This window comes from Piliocolobus tephrosceles, chromosome 13, assembly GCF_002776525.5.
Source record: "Piliocolobus tephrosceles isolate RC106 chromosome 13, ASM277652v3, whole genome shotgun sequence".
Classification (NCBI taxonomy): Eukaryota; Metazoa; Chordata; class Mammalia; order Primates; family Cercopithecidae; genus Piliocolobus; species Piliocolobus tephrosceles.
The window spans coordinates 84,922,322-84,946,258 of NC_045446.1; the positions used below are offsets into that span (position 1 = coordinate 84,922,322).

At 43.8% G+C, this 23,937-nt stretch overlaps 1 protein-coding gene and 1 long non-coding RNA gene across 3 annotated transcripts in view; one reads left to right on the forward strand and one right to left on the reverse strand.

Annotated features, from left to right (window-relative positions):
• Positions 1–8,652: 8,652 nt before the first annotated feature.
• LOC111551617 lies at positions 8,653–18,416 on the reverse strand. Its single transcript, XR_002734413.2, has 3 exons — positions 17,767–18,416; positions 15,473–15,535; positions 8,653–9,195 (listed from the first exon to the last, which is right to left on the reverse strand). It is a non-coding gene; the product is annotated as an uncharacterized LOC111551617 (long non-coding RNA).
• The window catches only part of ENDOD1 (endonuclease domain containing 1), a 44,299-nt gene continuing 38,250 nt past the window's right edge, over positions 17,889–23,937 (forward strand). Inside the window, exon 1 of one of the 2 annotated variants that reach the window (XM_023225645.2) lies at positions 17,889–18,852. In XM_023225645.2, the coding sequence (XP_023081413.1) occupies positions 18,553–18,852 (300 nt within the window). In that variant the 5' untranslated portion in view covers positions 17,889–18,552. The remainder of the gene's footprint in view (positions 18,853–23,937) is intronic. The other variant, XM_023225646.2, reaches the window with a different exon arrangement.

Here is a 23,937-nt window from a genome sequence, read left to right on the forward strand (position 1 = left end):
CAAACAAACAGAAAAACAACTTTGAAACCTAGGAACAGTTTTGGACCTGTTGGAGCAGAAATGTGTAGTTGTCACTGAAGGTGTGAACATACCCTACCTCTGCCTCTACATGTGGAAGACCTGACACACACGGAGGACGTGAACCCATGCAGAAGAGTGATGTGACATGTTTTACATTTTATTAGCACCGTGATCTAACCAACTGAGCTAACTGGCCACACCATTTTATCCTTTATAATGATCACTATGAGGGCTGAGTGCAGAATGGAGTGTATGTGGTCAAGAGTGGAAGCTGTGAGGCTATTGCAGTAATTCAGAAAGAAAGGTGACAATTGCTTAGACTTTGGCAGTGGTGTTGGAAATGGACATAAATAAACATATTCAGGAAATATATTGATCTTAAATCTAATAAGACACATAATAGATTAGAAGTAGGGAAATTAATGAAAAAGCAGAATTAAGGATGACTTCTCACTTACCGGCTTGAAATGCTAAATGGATGAGGGTGCTGTTTAGTGAGTTGAGGAAGACTGGGGGTGGTGATGGGTGTAGAAATTGAGAAAGGAAAATCAAGAATTTCCAAAACTTTCAGAGTAATGTTAAATACTTTCCTTGATAGTGGGTCAGTCATCATTTGTAAGTGCATTTCTAAAAATATTGCTTAATTTTGTTTTTGAGCTTTGTATAAATGAAATTTTGTGTGTACTGATTATTTTGCTCAATATTATGTCTTTAAGATCTCTGTATTGTTGCATGTGGCTGAGTTTATTTTTGATGCTGTGTAGTGTTTTACTAATAAATAAATCATAATTCAGTTTTTATTGTTCTATTGATGGACATCTGGGTTGTTTCCCATTTTAGTTACTTTGAATAAGGAAGCAATGAATATTTTTATACATATAACCTGACGTACATGTGTATATACATTTCAGTTATCAATCCCAAAAGTGCATTTGCTGGGCTATAGGTCAAGTACATGTTCAATGTTATTATATAATTTCAACTAATTTCCAAAGTAGTTCTACCAATATATACTATTATCATCAGTTGATGAGAATTCCAGTTGCTCCACATTCTCATTAACACTTGTTAATGTAAGGCCTTTTAATATCTGCAAATCTGATGGGTATATAGTGGTATTTCATTTGGTTTTAATTTTCTTTACCCTGATTACCAAAGAAGTTGTACCTTTTTTTTGTTTGTTTTTTAGTCACTTGGATATCCTCCTTTATGAAGTGCCTTTTAAAGAATTTGTCCACCTTCCTATTGGGTTATCTGTCTTTTCTTAACTATTTAAAAGGATTTTCTATGTATCTGGATCTGTTCTCCATAGTTTGCTGGTTCTCAACCAATTAAATCAGTATCTCTGGAAGTGGGACGTAGGCATCAACACTATTTTTAAGTTCCCAAGCTGGGCATGGTAGCGCATGCCTGTAGTCCCAGCTACTCAGGAGGCTGAGGTGAGAGGATTCCTGGAGTCCAGGAGTTTTAGACTGCAGTGAGCTATGAGTTTTGGAGGGGAAAATATTCTAAACCGTAACAAGGACCTATCATTACCATCTGAGATGGGAGTGGAAAATTAATGATATTCAGATAAGAGCTTTGTAAGGTACTAAAATTGTGTGTGTGTCTGTGTAAGTGTGTGAGTATGTGTGTGTGTTGACTTCTGTTTCCCTGCAGCAGTAAGAAGTGAAGCCTTTGTTCTCTCTTTGGGGTAGCAAGGAAGTAGGCAGGTAGGGAGATTTTAACTCCCTCTTCCACCAGCATGGAAATTAAAGAATAGGGTGGGTGAACATAGAGGTGAAGAAGATGGGCTGAGTCCCAGCCGCGTACTACAGAGAAGAAAGGAGACTTGAGGAAGCCTGCTTGGGTCTAGAGGGGTCTGGGGGACTTAGTTACAACAAAGGCTCTGTGCTACTCCTCACTGGGTGCTAGAAAGGACGTTCAGAGAGGGATTTCTCTTTTTCACAGTATAACCAGAACTATGGAGTGAGGTTCTGGATGTCGGGGAAAATGTCCCCTGTTAGGGTACTGTGTGGGAGAAGCTCCGCCCACCTCCTATTAGACCTCCTGATGTAAGATGGGCCTCAGGTTAGTGGGTTAGAGAATGTTTCTGGGGACTGGAGCCTTGCCATTGGCCAAAGAAAGCAATCAGTCCCTTAGGTGCTATTCAAAGGGTAGAGAAAACTCTGTTGTAACTGGAGTTACAGAAATCTTTTGCAATATCTGAGATAAAGCGTTAAAAAGATTTAAGTAACTGTAGTGGAGAGCCCTGTGAAAGGAGTTCATACTGCTGGACTAGATTCTCAGATTGGCTGCCACAAAACAGAAACGTTGCAATGAAGCTAAAGGCCAGTCCTGAAAGCATGCGGCTTTCTAATCCGAGTTCTCCCACTGCTTTCCCCTCTGTTCCCCTGCATTTCTGCATCTTCCTGCCACTTCAGTCCTCCCATCAGTACATGAAGGGTCAAGAGGCCTGTGCCAAAGTGGTGACTGTGATGAACCAAGGTAGATTTCCCTGGGCCCAGGCCACTCCTTATATTGGCACCCGGCTGTGCAGCAAGCTTCCCTGGCATGGCTCCAGGGCTGCTAAGGGTTTCCTTCCTCGCTTTCAAAGAGAAGGTGACTCCCAGGAACGTGTGCCTCTGTTTGTCCATTACAAATGACCTTGCATCCTTGGTACGAGAAATTCTAGGAAGGCAATTACTCTGGATAGTAATAATGATTCTCTGTTAATCATTCCTTCCATCACCTCCTCCCTCACAGCCTCTTATTTTTCTTTTAGTGATGAAATAAATAAATGATGATGTGGTTTTATGTTTTCCCTCTAGTCACAAACTCAGCCCATCCATTGGTGTGCTGTGTATCATGCATACAAAGTTGATTCTGAAGTGTGATGTGTTTAGTAAAGCCAACCTTTCCCTTAGTCACCACTTCTACCTTTCCAGCAGTTAATTACAGAGGAAAACTGGATGTAGAGCCAGCTGAACAGCATTTGAACCTGGCCTGCCACTTTGTGGTCATGTGACTTTCAGCAAAAAATCATTCATTTTCTCTGAGCTGAAATTACAGGGCAGGATTTTTGTGAAGATATTGTGCGATGTAAATATGATAGGCATGTAGGAGGTGCTCGATAGACTCGAGCAAGAATTCTGTGCATCTCTGCATTCTCCCTACCTCTAGGATAAGCCCAAGGGCAAGGACCTACTCTCATATCCTTTATTTCTGCGATGCTCAGTTATACCACTGTCCTCACCACCACTCCCATAGCCCTACTCATTATTTTTAAATTAATGAATTTTATTTTTTAGAATAGTTAATGGCAAAACTGAGAAGAAGTTAGAGTTCTTCTATAGACCCTGTCCCCACACATGCATAGCCTCCCTCAGCAACATCCTCCACCAGAGTGGTGCATTGTTACAACTGATGAACCAATTGATGAACACACCATTATCACCCAAAGCTCATACTTTATATTAGGATTCAGTCTTGGTGTTGCTCTTTCTTTGAATCCGGACAAATGACTCACAGTGATAAGTATCCACCCTTATAGTATCATTCAGAGTAGTTTCACTGCCCTAACACATTCTCTGTGCTCCGCCCATTCATCCCTTCTTAACCTCTGGCAACCACTGTTTTTACTACCTCTATAGTTTTGCCTTTTCTACAATGTCATGTAGTTGAAATCATAGAGTACCCTTTCAGATGGGCTTTTTTTTCACTTAGTAATATACATTTGAATTTCCTCAATGTCTTGTGGCTTGAAAGCTCCTTTCTTTTATTGCCAAATAATATTCCATTGTCTGAATGTATCACAGTTCATTTATTTATTCATGTATTGAAGGACATCTTGGAAGCATCCAAGTTTTGCAATTATAAATACAAATGCCGTAAACTTTTATGTGCAGGCTTTTGTGTGGGAGAAAATATTCAGCTCATGTGGGTAAATACCAAAGAGCTCATTTGTGGGATTATATGGTAAGAGTATGTTCAGTTTTGTAAGAAACTGCCAAACTATCTCCTACCTATTACTTTCACTAGTAGGAAACTTCTTTTTTTCTCATGATCTACCCACATATTTGTACAAAAGTTCACACATACTTATTTGCAGATTCCTCTCCTTGTTGTATTTGGCCTTGTTGCAATGTTGCCAGGGCAAGGTCAAGATTTCAAAAACAATCAGGAGCCAGAAGAACCAACCTTTCTTCAGAACTCCTACACTAGCTTATTGAGCAATCTCTCAGTAAACCACCTCTTTCCTCTGGCTGTTCACTTCCTTATTTGGGCAAAGGGAGCTCTTAGCTATTTGCACCTGTGCTAGAGTTGGCACACAACAAGTTCAGACCAAAGCAAACACAATTTTTGCTAAATAGATATTGGCTATTATTACTATTACGTATAAGCCCACATTTGTAAGATGTCCATTAGAAACTATACTTGAATGCACACTAGCAGAGGTTGGTGTTCAGGTCTTGACTCTAAGATTTATTTTAAAATTTTAACTGTAGGTTTTGACTACCTGGTCACGCTAAATTATTCATAAAGATTAACCATTATGCTAACTATTTTGTGTATGTGTAAGAAGTCCTTTCCAGATATTTAGAAATAACTTCACCCTGACATTTATTTCACTGAGCTGTGACCATATAGAAATTAGAAGTTGGGGTTTTGTTCAATGTTTGAATTACCTATCATTGCTTTAAGTAGAAAACCACAAACAGTTGCTAGGAATTGGCTGCAGATATAAGTGGGAAGGAAACCCATCTGAATTGAACAGAACCAGGCTAAGGAACAGCCCCTCACTCCAGCTGCCCTGCGGATCCCATTCTGCTCACCAGCCTCTCGAAGTTTCTAATATTCTCTTGTTGCTCCTCATTGCCACTGATCTGTAGCAACTGTCGGGGTAACACCGGAGGACCTTCTCGCTAATCTGCAGCGAGTGCTGGATGTTATGGAGATAAGCAGTTTCAGGTAGACAAAGGAGGGCAAGACCTGAGCACTGTAGGGAAAGGGCGTCATTGTTAGAGGTGCCACCTTACAAAAATGTTATATTTGTACTACTGGTATCCTGGCATTCAGTTTCCTTGTGTTCTAATAGTTCAGGGCCCTCCACCCAAAAAAGTACCACACCCAGGCCTGTAGATCTCTGAGAGCATCTTTTCCTGTTCTCACCACAATCTTTTATTTATTTATTTAATTTTGAGATGGAGTCTCGCTCTGTCACCCAGGCTGGAGTGCAATGGCACAATTTCTGCTGACTGCAACCCTTGCCTCCCGGGTTCAAGAGATTCTCCTGCCTCAGCCTCCTGAGTAGCTGGGATTATAGGTGCATGCCACCACACCCAGCTAATTTTTGTATTTTTAGTAGAGGGGGGTTTCACCATGTTGGTCAGGCTGGTCTCAAACTCCTGACCTCATGATCTGCCTGCCTCGGCCTCCCAAAGTGCTGGGAGTACAGTTGTGAGCCACTGCGCCCGGCCAAAATCTTTTAATTTTTTTGACCCATCCCTCAGAGCCTCTTCTTAAAAGATTCAGATTGTGTCTGTCTGTGTATTTCAGGGCCCATTTATTCATTTACTCATTCAATAAATGTTTACTGAGCACCTACTGTTCCAGGCTCTGTTCTTGGAATTGAGGACACAAGAGTGAAAAAGACAAAGAAGTTTCAACTCTCTTGGAGCATCTATTCTCATTATCAAAAGTGATATAAAATAACATGTCAATAACAGCTTGGATGGAGACACAGACAAGCAGGCGCTCTCACCATGCTACAGCTTGTAAGGACTGTAGCATGGTGTAGCATTGTAAGGACTATGAGGAAAAATAAAACAGAGTAAGGGGTTAGAGAGCAACAGAGGCTGCTTTATCTGATAGAATGGCTGGCAAAACCTCTGGGGGATGCGGTCCTTGAGCCTGTGACCACGGGAATGGGGCATCATTGTGGGCAGAGGAAAAGTGCAAATGCCCTGAGATAGGAACATGTGCTCACAGATTAGCAAAAGGGCTGGCATATAGGAGTGAGGGAGTAGGAGCCAAGGCAGGGATCTGAATGGGGGGATGAAGCAACCATAAATGTCTTAACTCAGTTAATGCATACTCCTCCAGAAACCTCTGAGCAGTTGGAGTGGCTGATGTTTCAGGTAAGCAGGGGGTGGAGGAACTTGGGGACCACAGAGCTTTTGAAAGCGCTCATAATTCACAACCAACCCTGTGAATGGCTCTGTCTTTCTTACCAGATACAAATCTTATGAGAGAAGGAATTATACTTTTTAGTTCCCTGCTGTGTCAGCTAACATGACATGTATCTGACTCCTACTAGGCACTTCATACTACTGTCGAATTGGATTGGACTCTAGCAGTCACAGCAGATCCCTGGCATTCACTAAGCTAACAACAGTCACTTCAGCTGCTTATGAGCAACCTCACATCAGAGGCTGCAGTAGGAATTTCCTGGAAAAACAGCTACTAGGTGGGAGATCAGGTATGAGAGTTGAACAAGCAATAGATTTGGAGTATTAAGGCTATGCACTGGAAAACCCTGGCTCCAGATAAGGATAATATTTAGAAAAGTGCTAGGATTAGGAATTTACCAAGATCTCAGGATCCATTCCTTGTGAATATCGAGTGTCTACCGAATAAGTTTCTCCCACCTGAGAAACTCGTTAGGAACCAAGTGGCCTAACCTTGTCTCTCATGATGATGTCACCTTAATTATACTTACACATGGCCATCTAAAATTGTAAGTACTTTATTTTACCTATAGTTTCATGTTGTTGATTAGATCAGATTACTACAACTGACTGTTGTCTTTCTCTTTTTCCGTGCAGTGAGAAGTCAATGAATATTGTTGATTAAATGAATAAATGACCTAAAACATCAATAAAAATGAAAAAAAGGGCTAGCATAATAAGAAATAGCTAAAATAAAGTTTCCTCTTATAGCATTATTACTTTCACATTATCTTTTAAAATAAGATAACCAGTACTAAGCAGGGGTTGAAATAACTTGAAGAGCCAGAGAATAAATCCTTTCTCATATTTGAATAAAAGATTTTCATTCATTCATTCATCCATCCATTCATTCATTCATTCAACAAATATTGTTAATTAAGTACTCTCTCCATGCTAGGCACTGTACTAGATGCTAAGGATAGAACAGAAGATGGAGATTATAGTCAGCTTGGATGGAGACACAGACAAGCAGGCGCTCTCACCATGCTACAGCTTCTTCTAAGAAACCATAGCAACATCCAGGCTCTCCTCCATGCTGCTAGTGTCAGAACCCCTGGAGAAATGTGTCTTTCGTTGGGAGCACTCAGCCTCAAGTTCAGTGCCAAAGCTACACGGGCTCTTAGAGCTGCTTCAGTCCATTCCTGGTCTCACTGCAGCCCTTTTGATCACTTTCTCCCAATCATGCTTGACAAATGGACACAGATCACCCTTCTGGGTAGCAATGGCTGCCTTAGGTACCTATATTCCTTTCCTGTCAGTTCTGCCAGGCACAGGATGAACCTGTAGAGGTATGGGGGCTGGTTTTTGTCTCCCCATTGGCTGCCTCACTCTAGGAAGTGGGTGTGACTTACTGTCAACCCTCTCCTTTCCTCTGTCCATGCCATTGACATTACTTGGCTCCTTTAGGGAGCAGGGTCATTTAAATACCATTTGCTATGTTCCATTCTCTCTTCCCACTATCCAGCACCCTGCCATATACTGAACATGTCCCACCAAAATTCATATGTTGAAACCCTAATCCCCAAGTGATGGTATTTGCAGGTGGGGTCTTTGGGAGGTTTTTAGGTCATGAGGGTGAAACCTTTATGAGTGAGATTAACGCCCTTAAAAGAAGAGATACAAGAGAGATTTCACTCTCTGTCACGTGAGGACATAGCAAAAAGATGGCTGTCTGTAAACCAGGAAGAGGGCCTTCATCAAGAGCCCGACCATGCTGACACCTTCATCTCAGACTTCCCAGCTTTGGCTCTGTGAGAAAGGAGTGCTTGTTACTTAAGCCCCCTAGTCTAAGGGAATTTGTTATTGAGGCCAGAGCTAAGACAGCCCCCAAGGAATGCTCTAGGGGAGTGGGAAAAAAGAATAAAGAAATAAATTATGAGTATCCATGATGTGCCAGGAACTGTGTCTAGCACTTTCTATACCTCATTCATTTCCTCTCCCAAAAGCTCAGTCTGTGGAGTTTTGAACCCTAGCTCCACTATTGATTAGCATGACTGTGGGCAAGTGACTCACAACTCCAAGGCCCAAGTACCTGGAGAGACAGAGCAGCAGGGTCATTATTAGTATACACCCTGTGTCTAAACCCAGCTCTGCGCTTGTAAACTGGTGGCTTTGGCAAACAGCTTCATCTCTGTGTATTTCAGCTCCTTCTTCCCTAAAATGGAATGATAACAGCAGCACCCAGGACAATAGGGTTGTTGTGAAGTCTAAAAAGCTAATATAAACAAGATACTTTGAGTAGTAAATAACCCAAGGCAAGAATGAGCAATTATTTCACATCTTGTTGTTGAATATTTTTAAAAAGTGTAACTTGAGCATAGTGTTTGGCAGGAAGAAACACATATCAAAGTCTTGCTATTATTGATGTTTTTATTATTATTATTTTATTATTTTAATAGTAATATCATTACTTTTATTGCTATTGCTATTGGTACTTTCAGGCTTGGAGGTGATAGACCTGCTATCTTCTCTATGGAAGTACTTGAAGAGAGAATGACAAAGCACAAGTCCTCCAGCTCCTTGTCACCAAAGTATGGGCTGGGATCCTGCAGCATGGGCATCACTTGCAAGCTTGTTAGAAGTGCAGAAGCTCAGACTCCAGCCCTGACCTATGACTCAGATCTGCATTTTTAACTAATCCTCCCAGGTAAATCAAGGACAAGTTTATGGTTGAGAAGCACTGCTCTGACACATTGGTTCTCAGCCTTGGCTTCCCATTAGAATTGTATTTGAAACATACTAATGCCTGGGCCCCCATCCCCTTGCCCCGCAAAAAATTCTGTTTTAATTGGCAGGAGTACAATGGTTTAAAAGCTCCCTGAGTGACACTAACATGCACTGAAGGTTGAGAACCACCCATCTAGCATTTGGTCCATGGGGAGTTTGGCTGCAGGCGTAGATGGGAGTCTAGTTTCTTCAGCAACTGCCAGTGAGAGTTCTGGTTTGTTTTCCTTCTTTTCAGGCCCTAAAGGAAGTGGAAGTACAAAGGGACATGAAGAGGGCACATTCTTCTCTCCCTGCACCCACCCTTCCCCCTTCATTCCAGCTAAGAGGACACGTGACAAGGCTCGGACAGGCTTGTTGGCCAATGTTTCTGTTTCTCTGTGTTGCTCGTCTCAGCATCCAAGCTGTACTGGCTGGCCGTGTCTCTCTCACTCAAGTCACTGTGCCAACTGGGCTTGGCTTTTCTGTGGTGGAAGCTTGTTTTTCCTTGAAATGAGGTCCTTCTCCTTGCTTTTCTGTTTTTGCCCACCGCTCACAGCACCCAGAGGTTGCTTGGTTGGAGAAAACTCGACCAGAGATCTCCTCTCAACCTCTCAAGTGAGACTCTTGACCCCTGATGGAAAATTCAAAATCCCAGCAGGCTCTGGCAAGTTATCTAAGTGAGTGTTGCTGTCAGGACAATGGCTCCCGCCTCATGATGAGGCCAAGGAATTGGGCAGTGGAGGTGACTGTTGTTGTGTGAGGATGAGGGCCATGTGGCTGTCATTTTTTGAATATTCAAGAGAAACTTGGAACTTGGAATTTTACTTTAAAATCTTCAGCTTTTTCAATGTTGGCAGCTAATTCAAAAAACTTAGAAACCCTCCCGGCCAAATTGACCTGTTGGCCCACTGACCTCTGAAACATGCCCTGTTTTCTAAATGACCCATTTGGGTTGGGAAGTTGCCCCAAGTCATGGGGACTAACTTAAATAATCTCACTCTACTTCTGGCACCGGTAGAAAAGGTAAAACATCTGGGGTCTTCTGAGTCATGTGTCCAAAGGTTTTTAATTCAGGTGACTTGTTCTGGGCTTGTTAGTCAGGCAGATCCTCTGCCAAAGAAATGCCCTCCTTTGCCCAGGCCCATGAGTGGCTGTTTCTAAGGGCACCATCCAAGTCTTCTGTGTGTTCTGGGGTCACAGTGGACCTCTATGTCTGACCTGGGGTCAGATATTGTAGGAGTTGTGCAGAGTAAGGCTTACACTCTTCAGTCTTCTCCCTCCCCTCCTGTCCTCCCTTCCCTAAATAATAGACAGCCAAGCATTTGACAGAGCTCCTTGTTCAATGCTGCATGTCTCTGCTAGTGATCAAATGTTTCTCCCTCAGTATTCTCTTTATACAAGATGATGTGACTTGAGTTTGTTGCTAATATTAGATTTGCAACAGATGCCCTCATTGTTGGGTCCTGGGTACATGCAGAGCAGATTAATAATCCAAAGACAAAAGCCTCAAATGCCCAGTGACTTTAACAGCAAAGCTTGCTGCAAGGGACAAGGGCTCACTCTGCATTGGGCAAGGTGAGGGGGACGGGCCTGCGAAAGACCCAGAAACTGAGTCCACCATCTAGATGCCATTGGAAATGTAGGTGGAGCTCTTGGTGGGAGGTGGAAGGAAGCACCAGGAAGAGGCATCTTCAAGGGGTCACAAGCAATAATATTCAGGTCTATGGTGAAAATGACAACTCATTTAGTCACCCCTGGTGGCCAAAATTTGCACCCAGGGGAACCAGGTAGCAAGCCTAAGAATTCAATAGATATGTCAATGGACATGGCCAATGTCATGGTTCCTTCTGTTCCTTTTCATTTTTCTTAATAAAGCCTTTTTAGACAAATCGTGAACCTCCATGTTTACAAACCAAGAACCTCCTGGGTCTAAGCATGAACCACTTGGGATTTTCTGCTCCCCTCCTGCTTCATCTTCAGAATGTTCTCATCTCACTTCTACAAGGGAAGGTGTTTCTTAATATCTACCAATGTGCTTTTTTTCCCCTAATTTTATTTAGTTGCCTGAACCTTATGGAAGTTAACATTACACACCATGAAAGATGATGTGTCTATCTCTCTTTGTTGCCTCCTACACATAGGCATTTTCTTAAGGAGTGTTCCTCTGCCCACAATGATCCCACTGCTATTGCACTGGAAAACTGCCTGAGACTTAATCAAAGTCAATGGATCAAGGGTATTTTGGTCTTAGGGGGGTATACTGGAAAGGTTCTGTGTTTTAAAGGTCCTATCTTGATTTGGAATTGAATCATCAGGTTGAATCCTGAAGCTAACCAGTTTATAAACCGAACTTGCTCTTTCTGAAATTATAAACCAGAGTCCTAAAATACTTGTCTTGTAAGTTCCAGATTTTCTTAATTCTATCTTTTCTTTAAGTGAAACCCTTTCCATCTACTTATAGAGATGAAAGAAAGGACTAGCATTTATTGAGTTTTGCTATAGGTTAGATGCTTCATATTGGTTATCTCATTTAATTCTCATGTCAATAATACAAAATAGGTATTATTATTCCCATTTTACAGATGAGGAATTTGAGGCTCAGAGAGCTCAAATAGCTTGTAAGTAGCCAAGCTCAAATTTAAACCAAAACCTCCTGATGCCAAGACCTATGGTTTTTCCATTTGTGTTGCAGGAAGTCAAGGACCCTGAGCAGAGGGACCCGCTGAAGCCACGGCAGAAAAACATAAATTGTGAAGATTTCATGGACATTTATTAGTTCCCCAAATTAATACTTTTATAATTTCTTACGCCTGACTTTACTGCAATCTCTGAACACAAATTGTGAAGATTTCATGGACACTTATCACTTCCCCAATCAATACCCTTGTGATTTCCTATACTTGTCTTTACTTTAATCTCTTAATCCCATCATCTTTGTAAGCTGAGAAGGATGTATGTCACCTCAGGACCCTGTGATGATTGCGTTAATTGCACAAATTGTTTGTAGAGCATGTGTGTTTGAACAATATGAAATCTGAGCACCTTGAAAAAAGAACAGGATATCAGCAATGTTCAGTGAACAAGAGAGATAACCTTAAACTCCGACTGCCAGTGAGCTGGATGGAACAGAGCTATATTTCTCTTCTTTCAAAAGCAAATCGCTGAATTCTTTTTCTCAGCAAGGAACGTCCCTGAGAAAGAGAATGCGACGCTGAGGGTAGGCCTATGAACGGACCCCATGCGGGCGGCCATCTTTTATGGTCAAAGCTGAAGGGATGAAATAAGCCCCCATCTCTTGCAGCGCTCCCAGGCTTATTAGAATGAGGAAATTCCCGCCTAATAAATTTTGGTCAGACAGGAGGTCTGCTCTCAAACCCTGTCTCCTGATAAGATGTTATCAATGACAATACGTGCCAACTTCATTAGCAATTTTAATTTCACCCCGTCCTGTGGTCCTGTGATCTTGCCCTGCCTCCATTTGCTTTGTGATATTTTATTACCTTGTGAAGTATGTGATCTCTGTGACCCACCCCCTATTTGTGTACTCCCTCCCCTTTTGAAAATCACTAATAAACACTCGTTGGTTTTACGACTCAGGGAGCATCACCGAACCTGCCGACATGTGATGTCTCCCCCGGACACCCAGCTTTAAAATTTCTCTCTCGTACTCTTTCCCTTTATTTCTCAGACCAGCTGACGCTTAGGGAAATAGAAAAGAACCCACGTTGAATATTGGGGATAGGGTTTCCCCGATACATTTGTCTGTCTTTTTTTTGGGAGTCTTTTATAATTCCCTGATGCTGTTACATGTCGACTAAGACAGACACATACAGACTTACAGATGGGACTAAATGTTTTCCCTAATTTTTTTGCTACCAATTAAAATAAACAGCAGTTGTTTTAACTCATAATTATAATTAAATGGTTACTTAGGCAGATGTATTTCTGAAACAAATGTGTAAAGTTCTGTGTTGAAAATAGAGATGACCTGGTGGTAAGCAGAGATTGTGGGTTCCAGGATGGCTGAGACCATGTTGTATACCCTCTGTGGCCTCAGCAATCTGCACTGAGCCTGGCCTGTGGGGTCCACTCACTATTTACTGAATGAAGGAATAAGTTTCTCCTCTATCCACATCCATATTGATGTGAAGTCTGATATTAGTTTTTTTCTATATAATGTGGTAAAAGACCCAAAACATAAAACTAATCATCCTAACCATTTTTCAAGTGTTGTGTATTCACATTGTTGTGAAAAAGATCTCAACTTTTTCATCTTGCAAATTTCAATTTCTATACCCATTAAACAACTGCTATTATTTTTAAACATCCACATTTAGCTAGAAAGAAGACAGCTCTGCCCACATTTCAGGTAAACATGACTCAACCTCCTGCTGCTTATGCATCAGCAACTCTCTTGACTCAGTAAAACACTGTCTGTTGCCCACACATGGGTTCAGCCAGGCAGGCTCCCTTTGATTTGGTCATTATTAGAAAAATAAATCAGGCATTCTAACCCCAATAGGAACTTCTCCTCAGCTTCCTCACCTTTCCTGGTAATCCAAACTGGATTAGCTTCCTCATTTGCCAATCCCTTATACGTGCTAGAGAGACAAGAGAGGAGAGCCAAACAAGTAGCTTTAGGGGCCTAAAAATTAATTGTTATTCTAGTTTGTGAACCACGTTTCAACATATCTCATAATTAAGTATGATCCACCATTCCCCTTGTCTTTCCAGAGCTTCTCCTAAATTATGCTTCTCTGCAACATAACACACAGTACTTCCCTTATCAGAGCATTTCTCACGCTGTATTGTAATTGCTTGTCTGTCTGTCCTCCCTACCATACTTCAAGTTCTGTGATGCCAATGTCTGTGTCAGTCTTGCACTGGAATGAAGATGGGTCTAGCATGAACTCAATGTTACAGAACTCACTAGCTGCATGAAGATTCCTCTGCTTTGCTCTGCCCTAGTCTAAGGCAAAGCCACTTGCCAATAATTAGTTAGCTTGTGTTTTCTCTTCTGGTTGCCCACATGGCACTGAGAGGTGCTGGCATGAGTGCCAGGAGAGCAGGAACTAGGCTAAACTTTGCTTCCCCTAAACACCCAACATCTAGCGCCATTGCTGGCTCATGGTAGATGTTCAAAAAATATTGAGGATGAATGAATGAATTAGAGCAATGAAAACCCAAATGAAGTTTCATAAAGAAGGTTTCATTCTTTCACTCATCTACTCACTCACTGTATTAGATGCTTACTCTATAGTAGGCACTATATTCATGACTAAGGGGAAAGGTAGCAGTTATGAAACGGGGTTACTGGCTTAATAGGCATAATTAGAAGGGGCTCTTAACCTCATAGAGTGGAGGAGGGAGTGAAGTTGAGGACATGCTTGTCAAGAAGGTGAGTGATTGAGGAAGTGATGGTTAGCTAGATTGTTGGGATAAAAAAAAAAAAAAAGCTAAGCTAGACGAAATGAGTAAAGGGATGAGAATGGGTGGTGAGAATTCCAGGACAAGGGAAGTAGTTTATGATGCAAATTTTCAGAGACTAGAGAGAGCATCAAGCTGAGTTCAGTGGCTCAAATCTGTAATCCCAGCACTTTGGAAGGCCAAGGCAGGTGGATCGCTTGAGCTCAGGAGTTCCAGACCAGCCTGGGCAATATAGCAAAACCCTGTCTTTACAAACAATATAAAAATCAGCCGATGTGGTGGCTACACTTGTAGCTGCAGCTACTAAGGAGGGTGAAGTGAGAGAATCGATTGAATCCATGAGGTTGAGGCTGTAATGAGCTGTGATTGCACCACTGCACTCCAGCCTGGGTGACAGAGAGAGACCCTGTCTCAAAAACAAAACAAAAGAGAGAACATTGTGCATTCATGGAAACACAAGAAGCTGAGCATGTGGGCAAGGTGGGAGTGGAGAAAGATGAGGCCTGAGAGGGAAAGGCCAGGTCTCTGGGGTCATGGAAATCAGCTAGTATGTCTGGCTGCATCCCAAGGCAAATGGAGAGTGATTAAAGTGCTGTAAGGGTAGGGTGACATCATCAGATTTATGTTAGGAAGTCATCCTAGCTGGAGACTGGATTAGAAGGGATGATGGAATAAAAACTGGGCATGACAAATGAGGATGGCTTGGTCAAAGGTGTGACGGTAGGGATGCAATTATCATCAGAGCAGTGAGGCAGGGGAAAGAAGTGTCTAGTTGGGCTCATATTTTTAAATAACTTTGGACAGAACCAACCAAACCACAGAAGTGCATGTCAAATGTTTTATTCCACATCAGCCATTACTTTTCATCCTCAAGCCTTTGCTGAAGGCTATGGAATGCTGTTAGCTTTGGCTGGGTCTGAGTGCAGAGACCTAAGAGGATCTGGTTTGAAAACTCTTTTCCTTTGAGAAGAGAGTCAGTGACCAAATGTAGAGACAGCAGTGAATTATTGATGGACCTACAAGTTTTACACATACAGATGTTGCTTAAGACAGTTTTCCCCTAGAATCCGCAGTTAGCAAATGTGTTAATTAGATCAAGTCACTCTTACCTTGTAGTTTGTTTCAGAATCTTGGGGTGAGAACACTTGTAATTTGCAAAAGTAATATTTTATCTGTGGAAAACAAGCACACGGAAGAAAAATCTATTGTCTTGTACTATAAACTAAAGAATATAAAGTAAATGAAATCATCCTGGCTGTGGGATGTACAAACGTTCAGTGTTATAATGTGTCAGTCACTGACAGAGGGCTGGGGGAAAAACTAGACTCTGCCACGGGGACTGAGTGGCAGAGATATTTATGCTTATCAAAGGTGGAGGGCAGGGATCAAGACATTTTGAGAAAGTGAATTAAAGTCTTATAAATACTGTAGTCATAAAGGCCAACAATGTATTATACTTTCTGCATTGGTAAAATACAACATAATCATATTTGGCATCTAATCACTCCAGATTTTGTGGTAGCCACTGGGGTCCACCAACCACCTTTGTCCCTAGGAGTACATGATTTAATAAAGAAGACAGATACAGGGATCATTAACACTCTACCATGATGAGTATCCTAACAGACATATATTTAAAGAACTCAGAGAAGAGAGGGATTGATTTCTAGTTGTTCAACTGTGTTTATATATCTTTATGATTGACATCATAAGTCAACACTGGGGAACCCTATACTCAACCTTATAAAATAATGTAAATATTTTAAAAATCCTATAAAGACTATAATCCTCCCAGCATCGTCCCTGTGGGAGGACTTGATTGAAGCCTACAAGGATGAGATGACTGAGGTACTAGTACCAGATGATCAGGGTCATCATCCAGATCAAAGGGGACTTCAAGTCTAGCCTCTTCTGTGACATCACACTAAATGTGTCCCCTCCTTTTTTTAAAAACTAAGATACAAACTTTGGTTTCATTTCTGGGACCAAACATAGTCAACATTTTCAGGCATTAAAACCTGTAAGAAATTTGTTCTTAAGTTCCAATGTATAATCTCTTGAATAGCTTCCTTCTTTATGGCCTCATCTTACAGATGTGCTGTGAGTTAAAAGAAAAGGCCAGGCCTGGGAATCAGAGAGACCTGTTTCAAATCTGCCTCAGGACTCACTGGCTGTGCCAGCTTAGGCAAGCATCAACAGGCTCTGGCTCTCAGTCCCTGTAGTGGCACACTGGAGAAACAGATGACATCGTAAGATGAGTACAGGCCCTGGCCCTGGGTAGCTGCCCTGACCCTATCTCTGCTGCCACCATCCTACCATCCTAGTCCAAGCTACCATCTCTCATCTGGATTGTGGCAATTGTGGGCTATTTTTCTTTTTCTTTTTTGAGACAGAGTCTGGCTCTGTTGTCCAGGCTGGAGTGCCGCAGCGTGATCTCAGCTCACTGCAACCTCCGCCTCCCAGGTTCAAGCTATTCTCCTGACTCAGCCACCCGAGCAGCTGGGATTACAGGGGCCTGCCACCACACCCAGCTAATTTTTTGTGGTTTTAGTAGAGAAAGGTTTCACCATGTTGGGCAGGCTGGTCTCAAACTCCCGATCTCAGGTGATTTGCCTGCCTCAGCTTCCCAAAGTGCTGGGGTTACAGGTGTGACCCACCCATTTATTCTGGGCCACTTCAATCTACCAGTCTCTCCCTGACAGCGAAAAGGACAGAGTTACCACCTTTAAAAGATGAAAATCCTCAACATGATTTATAATATTTTTCTCCGAACTGCAGGTCATGAACCATTAGTGGCTCATAGAAACAATTTAGTGGGTCAACACCAGCACTTTTTAAAAAAAGTGAAGTAGAACAGAAATATGAAATTGCAACGCCAATCATAAGCATAAGAATTATTTCATGAAACTTTTCTCATTATGGGCCTTCTCAAAAAGTGTTTGAAGGCCTCTGGCCTGTAATACCCTGAGTAATATGACCCTTGCCTCCTCCTTTAGCCCCACTTCCCATCATCCCCACGCAGTTCTCTGCTCTTTACCCACACTAGCTTTCCTTAAACTCCTCCAATACATCATGTTCCTTTCTGTGGGAGACCACTTAGCACATGGTTTTCCTCCTTGCCTAATGTCATCCTCCAGGTCTCAGCTCGGATGCCATTTCTTCCGGCAAACCTTCCCAGATTACATCCTGAACCCCTGTAGCTGTCAGGGTCTCACAGATCTGCATTCAGTTTTTAGTTATCCTTTAAATACCATGTTTCCTCAGTGAGTGACAAGCTTTCCTACTAGGCTGTCTTTGTGACCGCAGGGGCCCTGTTCTTGTTTACCCCTGTGGTAATCCAGTGCCTATCTCAGGCTGGCACCTAGGCATTCAGAGGGATAAATGAAGGAAAGAATTGGCCAACCTGTTGACCAGTGACGTTGGCTGGCCTCCTTCCTTGCTTGGTATCGGTTTTGTTTCTAACCCTTGCACCGAGAAAACCACACAGGGTTGTACTGTCTGCCCAGTTTAGGAACTTCCTTTAACAGTATTTCTTCACTCTCTGAGTTTCTGGTGAGCCCAAAAACAAAACAAAATACTGCAAGAAAATTGTATGCGTGTGCTGGCCGTTGAGCACTTCGGTGGAGAGTGGGAGAAGGATCTGCATAAGATTTCAGAGGGGGAATTCTGCCCATCCAGTCCGAACCGGCCGCAGCTCCGTAAGCATCTCACGCCACCCCTCTGCATCCCCAGGGCTGCCGTTGGGAGCGCGCGATCAGCAAGCTTCTTGGCGCCCAGTCCCTGCGACTATCTCTTCCCAGTCCCGGGACTAGGTCTGCCCCACTCGGATTCTCCACTCTTGGCAGCGCGCGTCCCCGCGGACTGCTGAGACCAGGCGGCGCGGCGGCAGGTGACCCGCTTCTCCAGTCCCGGGCGCAGCCCAAGGGACGTTGTCAGCATCGCGGAGCCCAGCCCTGGGCCTCTGCAGCCATCTTCAGGGAGGGAGGCGCGGCCTCCGGACGCGGATCCGCCCCCGCCGCCCGGGTTGCCCCGCCCTGGTTGCCCCGCCCGGCTCCGCAGAGCGCTGCGCCCGGGTTCCGACTTCCCTTCCCTACCCTGCTAGGCTGCGTCGCGCGCTCATCGCCCAGCCCGCAGAGCTCGCGCCGCGGCAGCCCAGCCGCTCGGCCCCGCCGCGCTTGCAGAGGCCGCCATGGGCACCGCGCGCTGGTTCGCGCTGGGCAGCCTCCTCGCCCTGGCTAGGCTGCTGGAAGGCCGGCTCGTGGGCGAGGAGGAAGCCGGCTTTGGCGAATGTGACAAGTTCTTCTACGCCGGGACCCCGCCTGCGGGGCTGGCGACCGATTCCCACGTGAAGATCTGTCAGCGCGCGGAGGGCGCTGAGCGCTTCGCCACCCTCTACAGCACTCGAGACCGCATCCCCGTGTACTCCGCGTTCCGCGCCCCGCGCCCTGCGCCCGGCGGCGCAGAGCAGCGATGGTTGGTGGAGCCACAGGTAAGCGAAGTGGTTCCCGAGCCGGGGACCGTACCGCTGGACTTGCCCCCAGGGGCGCTTTGCAGCTACCGCTAGGGGCCGGGCCGTGAACAGCAATCCCTACGCCTTTGATGCCTTGGGCCAAGAAACGCGGGTTCCAGATCCACCCGGTTGCGTCCCCGGTCGAGGCTACAGTAAGAGCCTGGCGATCTTCGAGCCTTCACTTCACTTCATGAGTTGCAGGGGCGGGAGGTCCCGTGTGGGAGGAGGTTCTCCCTACATTTCTGAGCAGACATCAGCAGTGTTTCGTTCCTGAATAGTGAAGAGCGTGAGACAGAGACCCTGGAGACCGTTCAGATTCGCAGAAAGCCTACTCTGGGCGCTCACAGGCCTTCGTGCAAGTTATTGTCATAGCACTCATTTGGAGGTGGGTAGGTGGGCATTTTCATCCCCATTTTACAGAAGAGGAGATTAACCCGGGGGTCGAAGAGACTTGCGGAAGACCACCCAGTTAATAAGATGGGGCAGGTCTTTTGTCTAGAAATTCACTGCCTTTTCTACTAAGTAAAGCTTCTCTACTGCAGAGCTCATCCTAACCTGAAAATCCTTCCTCTACAAACGGCATTGAGGTAAATTCGATCTGCGGTTGTGTTGAATTAGAACAATAAAATAAAGATACAGATTTTTAGAAACGCAATGGGATAGTTACAAATGATAAGGAAACAATGACTACCTCCAACTGATGGAAAGATAAGCCAGTTTTTCCTGACTCTTCATATCTATATTATCATACCACTAGGACATCATGTCACCTCTCATGGTGTTCTATCCCATCTGGTAAAGGTGAACAAACACTTGAGAAGCCCTCAGAGTCTTCCGAACCTGCTTTCTTGCTCTTAACACATCCTGGCTTACCTCTGCTCAGTTGGTCTCCTCTCTAGAACACCCTGCCAGGCTCCCCTTTCCCTCTCACCAGCCTCCCACCCCTGTCCAGGCTGCTGGGGGAGGAGCTGACCCAACGCTCTCCTTTTCCTGAGGACCACAGCTGCCCAGGACCACACCAGTGGACAGGAGGCTGGCTTTCAGGTGATTTATTCAGAGCCTGTGGATTGTAATCTCATTGAGATATTTCTAGCTCTGAGGTCTTGGCCCCTTCTCAAACAATCTGCACCTAGTTTTCTTATCTTCCTCACATCCTTCCACTAACCTCAACTGTTGATAACACCTGTTGAGATCAGATATGTGAAAAAGACGTTGCCAATTGCACACACAAGACATATTTAAATCCAAAATTAGTTTTCCTCCAGCTGTACCCCTAGAGCTCACAGGGTGTTGCCCACCTCTTGTCTTGCCTTGTGATTGTGTGCCTGTGAAGAAAACAAATGACCTAGTCCTTTCACCTTGATGTCATGGATAGCTTGGGGAGACAGAACATACGTCTGAGGAAATCATGGGAATGCATGCTAAACAAATTTCAGTTAAATTCAGAACACATTTAGTGATCTCTTGCTGTGTGCCAGACATTTGGGATACCAAGAGATCTGAGTGCTGTTCTAGAACAAAGGCTACCTGATCTGCAGGTGGAGTTTTCTGGGTGGAGAGGTGGTGTAGCATTTGATTAGAGCCATGCTATGTGGGTTCAAATCCTAGTTGCTCCGCTGACTAGCTATAAACTTGGGTAGGTTAAATTGGAGATGATAGCATAGGGTGGTGTGAGATTTAATGAGTTACTATATACAAAGTTCTCAGGTGTGTGACACATGAGTACTAGCTGTTGCTATGACACGGGCAAAAAAAAAACATAATTTAATAAAGGTGAACAAAGTTCTATTAGATTTAATCTGTCTTTGAGGTGATGGAAGCAAGCCTTAGGGTCAGGATGACATTTGTGCTTTGTGTGGAAAGATAAGGCAGAGTTTAGAAGGGAGGCAAGGAAGAGGACATTTCAAGCAGAGGGAACAGACATCATGAGTGAGAAAGACATGGCAGATTCAGGGATTTGTGCATGAAGAAGTTGGAACGGGTAAACTAATACAAATAGATTCATGTACTCAGTTGCTCAGAATAAAAGGGAATCACGGAAGGGAGGGATCAGGTGGGGAGGAGCCATCAAGGAAGGCTTAGGGAGGCAGAGCCATTTATGCAGCTAGGGAAAAAGTGAGTCATAAAGGAGCATAGTTTGCCAGAAAGAAGTAAAGGGAACCAGGTAACATGGAGACTGGGGGAGGGATAATGAGGAAGGGGACTGTGGAGATTAAAGAAGATGGGAAGGGAGGGCGGAAATAGTTACAAATGGCAGCTTGAGAGGTAAGATGTACAGTGGTTCTGAAAAGTACAAGGGGCCTGAGCTCTTACTGTGCTGAGAGGTCAGAATGGTCACTGTGGCTGAGTACTGCAGGATGCTTTTCCCTGCAAGGTGATGGCCTCCCACACCCACCCACTCAACCTCGAGTCAAATCAGCCAGGATCCAGAGAGTACTGGGGGAGAGGGAGGGAGGAGGAGGTGCGAGGTGCAGCTGGGCCTGCAGTGCACTGCAGCAAACCTGCCCCCTGCTGCCTACTCCCTGAGGCCTTGCCTCCCTGCCAAGATCCCCACTGCAGAAAGATGCTCAGGGCTCAATGTGTACCGTTGGCTGCTTCCAAGCACTTTATAATGCTGAGTCTCCTTGTGCCCACATCACCTTTTTATGAGGTCAGTGTTGCCAAGAGGCCCTGCACACGGGAGGAAGAGGCAGGAGACCAAAGGAACTCAGTGCTTGCCTCCAGTGATGAGTCAGGCAGGGCAGCAGTGACACTGAGTTCCCAAAGCCCAATTCAGTAGCTTTTGAGGCCACACTGCAGTTTCTCTTTGAAAACAATCTCCTAAGTCAAAGATCACAGAAACTTAGTCACTCTGGTGCTTAAAATCTGTGAAGAGTTGCCTGCCCAACCCCTACAGGACAAAGTTCACACTGCAGAATGCAGTTTGTAGGCCCTCCATAGCCTAGCTCCTGTCTCCCGCTCCAGTCTGGTTTCTCACCATGCCCCACCCTCATATTTTATGTTCTAGCATTATCCAGCTGCCTGGAGTTCCTCTCATAAACCAGACTGTTTGTGATGTCTGCTTCTTAGCTCATGCTGATTCCCTTTGCCTAAATTCTCTTTCTACACAGACCCTATCTTATCCTTCACTTCCTGCCCTTACTCCATCCGTTAAGACTCTGCTGAGGTGTCACCTCCTCCAGAAAGAATTCCCCACCTAAATTGTATCCATCTCCCGAGTTAGGTCCACCCTTTAAGTGCTCTTATAATTTTTCTATTTTCATACTTACCATATTGTTTTATAATTATCTGCTTATGTATCTGTCTCCCCAGCTTGAGCCTTTGAGGAATGATGACTGCATCTTACTCATTCTTTTCCTAGTGCCCAGCTTATAGAAAGCACGTGATAAGTGTTGAATAAAATACTTTGATGTTGGCCGGGCGCGGTGGCTCAAGCCTGTAATCCCAGCACTTTGGGGGGCCAAGACGGGTGGATCACGAGGTCAGGAGATCGAGACCATCCTGGCTAACACGGTGAAACCCCGTCTCTACTACAAAATACAAAAAACTAGCCGGGCGAGGTGGCGGGCGCCTGTAGTCCCAGCTACTCTGGAGGCTGAGGCAGGAGAATGGCGTAAACCCGGGAGGCGGAGCTTACAGTGAGCTGAGGTCCGGCCACTGCACTCCAGTCCGGGCGACAGAGCAAGACTCCGTCTCAAAAAAAAAAAAAAAAAAAAAAAAAAAAAAATACTTTGATGTTGGGAGGGTCAATCAGGCAGCAGCAGGTGAGATGTTCTGCTTGAGTTTTCTCCGTGGGGCGCTTCCTGTTTCAGAAGCTTGCCCCTTGGCTGTCCAGCAACTGCTGTTACGAACGTGGTCCCTGTGCAGAGCTGGAACCCTGCTCTGAAGCCACTCCATCAATCTTAGCTTTGGCCTTTGAAACTATCCCAAATGATTTTGATCTCTGCTCTGCCTAGAGGAGATGATTTGGAGGGGTTCTAGTCAAGACTCCAGAAACCTGAGAACTGGATTCTGGTTTAGTGCAGGAAGCCTCAAACCTTTTAGTTTGTCGACTCCTTTCCACTTAATGGAAAAATTTTTAGATAAGATACCAATGATGCCTTTCTAAAGTGCATTGCTGATTTATGCCAGAAGCCAACGTATAAAGCTCTATCATTTTATAAACGTGGAAGTAACTGACTATATAAGGTTTCAAAGTGCATTGCTGATTTATGCCAGAAGCCAACATATAAAGCCCTGTCATTTTATAAACATGGAAGAAACTGAATATATAAATTATATAATATTTGTTATATATTTTACATATTAATTATATAATATATATCATTATATAATTATAGTAATAATTATATAATTATTATAGTAATAATAGTGTATATTTGTTCAATCTTACAAAAATACTGTGAGGTAGATATTATCTTCTTCATTGTAGAAATGAGGAAACTGGCTCAGAGAGGTTAATTGAGGTGTTTAAGGTCACACAGCTTATTTTTGAACTCATTACTGAGTACTCTTCTGATACACCATGGAGATTGTTTGATCTCACAATGGATCCACTGCATTAATGGTTTTAGGACTTTAATTCTCATCTTTTATGTGAGAATTCTAATTTCTACTCCACTTCTATTTTCTGACAGTCATAGGACAAGTGGAAGCACTTAGTTGGCTGCAAAAGTTGCTCAAGTGTCAGTGACTCTGGAATGAAGGGGATATTCTGGTTAACTACAAAAACATTTTTCTGGAGGGCACAGTGAGGTCATATTTCAGATCTTAGTAAATGCATATGAACGGTTGTCTCAAGTTAGAACCTTGATTAAGTCCTTGATTTTTAATTTCCATCCATGGCTTTTACAACCTGAAATAGAAATATTGTTCAATTTGTTCCAACCTCAGCCTTCTTTTCATTGTGTCAGAGAACAGATACGTAGATCATCATATACTTAAATCTCTGTGTAAGGAATGCAGTGAACAGGGCAATCCTGATTCTTACTCCTTAATTAAGAGATTTAATTCAGATCCCTGCTCTTCCATTTATAAGCTATGTGACCTTAAATTCTTCCAGCC